Source organism: Lontra canadensis, unplaced genomic scaffold (assembly GCF_010015895.1).
Source record: "Lontra canadensis isolate GAN:19392208 unplaced genomic scaffold, GSC_riverotter_1.0 scaffold16, whole genome shotgun sequence".
NCBI classification, from domain to species: Eukaryota; Metazoa; Chordata; class Mammalia; order Carnivora; family Mustelidae; genus Lontra; species Lontra canadensis.
The window spans coordinates 23,341,853-23,347,391 of NW_022631010.1; the positions used below are offsets into that span (position 1 = coordinate 23,341,853).

The 5,539-nt window shown below is 57.9% G+C and overlaps 1 protein-coding gene across 1 annotated transcript; it reads right to left on the reverse strand.

Annotated features, from left to right (window-relative positions):
- Positions 1–2,465: 2,465 nt before the first annotated feature.
- On the reverse strand, positions 2,466–4,948 carry NKX2-2 (NK2 homeobox 2). The gene is made up of 2 exons (XM_032859313.1): positions 4,594–4,948; positions 2,466–3,681 (listed from the first exon to the last, which is right to left on the reverse strand). Exons 1-2 carry the CDS (start codon positions 4,850–4,852, stop codon positions 3,119–3,121), a joined length of 822 nt encoding a protein of 273 aa, XP_032715204.1. The 5' UTR covers positions 4,853–4,948; the 3' UTR covers positions 2,466–3,118.
- Between the last annotated feature and the right edge of the window lie 591 nt (positions 4,949–5,539).

Sequence of the window (5,539 nt, forward strand, 5' to 3'; positions counted from 1 at the left end):
GCTCCCAGGGCGCTGGGGTTAGGGCCACACAGGGTTCCGCGGGCGCTTTTATTGACTCCATAGGGACCCGGGGACAGAGAGAGGCGGGCGCCGGACCCACCTCCCCAGCTCCCAGCCTCAGGGGCGCACAGCCAGACTGCAGGCCTGCAGGCCTGGATACCGCCCAAAATGCACCCTCAATGCGCACTCAGCCCTCAGCGCACGCATAGTGAAAGCCTTCCAGAATTTGGACCCTCCACTTTGCCTCCTTCCTTCCTGGAGGCTTGGGGGTGGGGGAAGGGCTCCTATGATCGTTCTTGGCCCCCGGAAGCACTAGGCCTGGGACAGTCAAAATCAACTGGAGTCTTGGGGCCCTGCCTCAGGCCTCCTGACAAACCCTCTCCAAGAGGCTCGGAAGTCTTACATCCCTTCCCCATGCACTGGGGAGTTACAGGGAAGTTACCAGTGGCATCTTCAGTGGTTGGTGTCAGGGCAAGTTGGGCGTCCGACTATTGTACAATAAATGATTCAGGGAGAATTCTCTGGGCTTTTATAAGCAGCAAGAACTAAAACCCAAACGTTTCCAGGCTAGTGTAGGGAACAAAGGGAGACTTCTCAGTATTTAGAAAACCTGGGTGAACCCGCATGAACCTGGAGATGGGGAAGGACATTTAGTAAGATATTAGAAAGACTTCAGCGCCCTCAATTATCCAGGGGCGGGTGCGCAACGCAGAAATAACGTGTAATCACGTCCCTGGGCGTGTTGAGCTGAGTGCTATTGACGCGCAGATTTGGTCACACGGATAATCATGTTTACTTTAGATATTGAATTAAATCTGATCATCAACTAGAGGGAGCGAGAAAGTCAGCTGGGACCGCTGCCTTTGCTCGGCCTTCTCGCCACCCTCTCCTCCCCTCCCCAGCTATGAAGGTGGAGCTCAAGAGAAAACGGTGATACAATTTCCAAATGGGGCCGACTTGCAATCCCGAGGCATCTCCTCACCCGCTGGGCTCTGAGCTACAGGGACTTGGGTATTTTCAGAAATCCTCGAGATAGAGGAGAGAAGTGCCCCCCTCCCCGCAAGCGTGGCCCCTTGAGACGCTCCCCCGCATGGGCAAGTGTGCGCCAGCATCGGCCAAGGAGATCTCTGTGCAACGAGGGTGGGATAGAATCAGTTCTCTATTAGGGACCGGCCCATACGCCCTCCCCCGGGGCGAACCGGGGGCTGTTTGTGCGCCTCCTGATCCCCTCACCACAGCCCTTCAGGCGGGGGCACACGACCCCACCTCCAAACCCCTACTTTCAAGCAAGCAGTTCGCTCAGTTTCAAGCTGAAGAGCTGGCCTGGAGAGCCGCGCGCCACCAGATCCTAGGAGGGGTGGAGGCATGGGATCCAGCCTGGGGTTTTGGGGATGGGAACCCAGAAAGGACGGGGTGGGGGGTGGAAGGAAGGAGGGAAGTTTCTGTTTGTAGGGGTTGTCACTGACTCCTGCCCGCCAGCTCTCCGGGACCAAAGAGCCTAGAGAAAGCTGCAGCAGTCCCCCTCCATCCCCTGAGCCCCGGTCCCCACGAGTCACACCATTGTCAAAGCTTCGAGCACCCCGAAACTCGCCTCTCCCTCTGTTTTGCCCCTGGTCTCAGAGCGGTCTCCTAGGCCGCCTCTAGACGGCGGGTTTTGCAAAGGGGGTGGGGAGTAGAGAGAAAGTCGACCAGTCTCAACCTCAGCCTCCTCACCCCCCTTCTCCAAGCGAGGTAAATCAAATGCAACAAAGTGAAAGTCATCGACTGTAGTGGCTTCAACAGCTTCTCAGGCTGAAGGAGCCACTCACAGATTCGGGCGAGCAAGGGGGGTTTGCTCCCTTCGCCTTGGCATTTTCCAAAGTCACTTTTCCCCCCGAAGCCAGAACGCTGCCACACAGTGCTCGAGGCCTAGGGAGAGGCCCGGGAGAGGGCGGGCGACCTCGGGCTTCGGGTGGACAGCTCGTAGGCCCGAGGCCAACCGCTCCTGCCCCGGCCGGGAATCCAAGGCACAGAGCATGGCTGGCTCGCCCGAGCTAGGCCTGTTTGGAGAGCCTCTCCAGTGCCCCCGGTGCCCCTGGTTCCAGACCCCGAAGGGAAGAACGAGTGAGATCGCTGCTAGCGGCCAGGCCGGGGTCCTTGCCCCAGGCCTCAGGCCCGGCGCAGGGCGACAAAGTAAGACAAACGGGAGCGTCGGGCTTGGTTTTTTTAAACACAGGATTTTTATTAAAATTCGTATTTAAAAAAATTGAAAGCTTTCAGCGCCCGGCGCTCTAGGGGAACCGCAAGGAACCGCTGAGCTCCAAGTTCCAGGGCTCAGGACCCGGAGGTGGGGCAGGAGGCTTCTCGCCTACACACTTTTTCCTTTTTCATATTTGAGAAATGTTTGCACTGAACAAAATATAAAAGGAAAAGAAAGCAGGGGGTAACCAAACATAAGCAAGCAAACAAACAAACAAACAAAAAACCCCACAAAGAAAGGTATTGGGCCCGGAGGGAGAACAGGCCCCCCAGACTCAAGATCATTTTGGCAACAATCACCACCGATATTTACAACGAAAGCGAAATCTGCCACCAGTTGTCAGAACGTTTACAGGGCCATAAATATTTAGCATTTTCTTATAAAAAAAAAAAGGAGAAAATTTCTTTATATTTTTAAAGTGTTCTCCACTTGCTTTAGAAGAAGACGGCTGACAATATCGCTACTCACACAAACATATTTTACAAAATTCACAAAAGCGGGGCGGGGGGAGGGTGTGTTGGTCTTTTTCTCGTTCTCAAGTGAGGACGTTAACGGGGACGATTTGGTCCCCCCGGGGAGAGGCAAAGAAGCAAAGCTGCGCAAACATTCTGTAAACACGGCTTATAGTTCAGCCCTCTCCAAAGGTTCAAAAGGAGAGAGGGATGGATGGGGCAGAGATGGGTGGATGGAATCTGCCACTCCAAGGAGACGCAGGCAACCTCCCGGCGCCTCCACAGTGGAGCCAAGAGTCAACTCGACTCCACAGTAATAATTATAATAATAATAATAATAGCCACCGTAAGGACCGAGTCCTCCTCGCTGCCGCCGCCGCCGGGGTGGGGCCTGGGCCTAGGGCCGCGAGTCTCAGAGGGGCGGCGTTCACCAAGTCCACTGCTGGGCCTGGACCAGGGGGTGTGCTGTCGGGTACTGGGGGGTGCTGGCCGAGCTGTACTGGGCGTTGTACTGCATGTGCTGCAGAGACTGCGCGCTGTAGGCCGAAAAGGGGATGCCCGCCTGGAAAGTGGCGGCTGCCAGGTCCTGGGCTTTGAGCGCGTGGCACGGTTTGCCGTCCCTGACCAAAACGGGCACGGCTACCCGGCGCGGCGAGGGTAGGGGCGTCACCTCCATACCTTTCTCGGCCCGGGCACGCTTCATCTTGTAGCGGTGGTTCTGGAACCAGATCTTGACCTGCGTGGGCGTGAGGCGTATGAGGCTGGCTAGGTGCTCCCGCTCGGGCGCTGACAGGTACCGCTGCTGCCGGAAGCGCCGCTCCAGCTCATAGGTCTGCGCCTTGGAGAAGAGCACCCGCCGCTTCCGCTTCTTGCCCGCGTCCCCCCCGCCGCCCGGGGTCTCCTTGTCATTGTCCGGTGACTCGTCGGCCGAAGGCTCCGGGGACTTGGAGCTTGAATCTTGGGGCGCCGCGCCGGCCGCCAGCCCGTGCACTGGGGGAGAGAGAAGCGCGTCAGGCGCCTGGAGGCCGCGCGCCGGCGGAGCCAGACCCTGCGCGCCCCGGATACTCCGTGCGCCCTCCGGGCAGCCCGGCCCCACTGCCTTCGCCTTGACCCCCGCCCTGCTCCATGCGCAACAAAACCGTTGGTTTCCCCCAGCGGAAAAAGGAGAAGCGACAGGAATGGGGGCTCCAGGTTCGCGTTTCTAGGGGTTCGCACAGTGTGGGTGCGTATTTGGGGGTAGTGGAGCGCAGAGAAGATCATCGCGGGTTAAGGGCTCCTGCCCCCTTAAGCAGTTTCCTCTCTGGAGGGACGTGGGCAGATTTTTAAAAGAAAAACCCCACAATCCCGGCATTGATCGGCTCGGCCATTTAAGGCAGGTTTTTGGGGGCTTTCGTTTTTGCTTTCGGACTTTCTCGACACCCTCCGCACTGCACAAAGCGTCCTCTATGATCGTGCAGGGGGCAGGGTGAGCTATTTATACCCGAGCTACCAGGAGCCTCCCCCACCTTCTACCCGTACCCCGAGGCTTGCTAGTTCGCTCCAGTGCTCCAGGCCAGTCCCTCCCGGCTGTCGGGGTGAGGGGGGCTTCCGACCGGAGCCATCAGTCCTGGGTTGACATCTGTAAGCAGCCCTTGGGAGGTATTCCCCTCCCCCTCGTTTTCCTAATTTCTTGCTTTGAAAAAATATCTTAGACCAAGTCTTTTTCCGGTACTGGGGGGGGGGGGGGTTGAAAAGGAGGAAAGAGTTAGGGCATTATTAACAAGTGTTAAACATTTTTCTAGAGGAGCAGGCAAGGGATCGAGTTTAAATGGCTCCTTTCCCTTTCTCCCCCAGCTTCCAGCCCGGGCTGCGGCCACAGAATGAGAGGCGCCACGGCCACAGCGGCCAAGTTTCGCTACTTACGGGAGTACTGGAGGCCCTCGGTGCTGGCCAGCCAGCGCGTATAGGGGTTGTCGCTGCTGTCGTAGAAGGGGTTCTTCAGGGGCAGGCTCTGCACGGTGTCCAGGGTGCCCTGCCCTAGCGGCCCGGCCCTCTTGGCGGGCTCTGGCCCCTCGCTCTCCTCCTCCGGCCCTTCGGCCACCGAACCCTCCTCATCGTTGGTGTCCGGCAGGTCCAAGATGTCCTTGACCGAAAACCCCGTCTTTGTGTTGGTCAGCGACATGGCTCGGGACCCCGCAATTTATGCCGCAAAGTTGTAGCTTCACTTGGTCAATTCGTGGAGCTCCCCAGTTGGGGCGGGGAGGGGGTATGGGGGAGGGAAAGGGGGAGGGGAGGAGGGGGTGGGCTTTAATAATTGAGATAATTATTATTTTAAAAAAGAGAAAGAAACTATAAGGAAGGGGAGGGGGGGAAGCCCAAACGCAGCTCCTGTGTCTTCTCTGAAACCACGCGGAAATGGACGCAGGGAATAGGCAGCCTGAGCGCCGAGCGCTGCGGGCCGGGCCCTAGTTTGTAACTCCAGGAGGGGTGCCAAGGAGGCGTCAGCTCGGGCTCCGGCGGCCGCTCGGCGCGCGGTGGCGGCTGGTGGCGAGGAAAAAATGGGCCATTGCCCGAGCGATCAGTCCATATAAGGCTGGGCTCCACTCACGAACCTGGGGAGAGGGGGGGAGAAGAGGGGGAGAAAAAGAGGGAGGGAAACAGAGAGGGAGGGAGGGGGAGCGAGAGAGGGAGCGAGAGAAGGGTGGAAAAAAAAAGGGGGGGAGACATTAAAACGCAAAGGTTGGACACGTGTGGGCGGGTCTTGGAAGTCAAGTGGATGAAGACAGTATTTGCAGATGTGAAATTGTGGGTTTTGGGGAGCTCCGCGCTCCCAGCCAACGGCCCTCTAGAGCAAGATGAGAGGTGTAAC

Excerpts from the sequence above, each read along its gene's own strand:
- NKX2-2 (XM_032859313.1), bottom strand. The coding sequence starts at position 4,852 with ATGTCGCTGACCAACACAAAGACGGGGTTTTCGGTCAAGGACATCTTG. Across the intron at positions 3,682-4,593 it reads CGAGGGCCTCCAGTACTCCC|TGCACGGGCTGGCGGCCGGC; the intron begins GTAAGTAGCGAA and ends TCTCTCCCCCAG.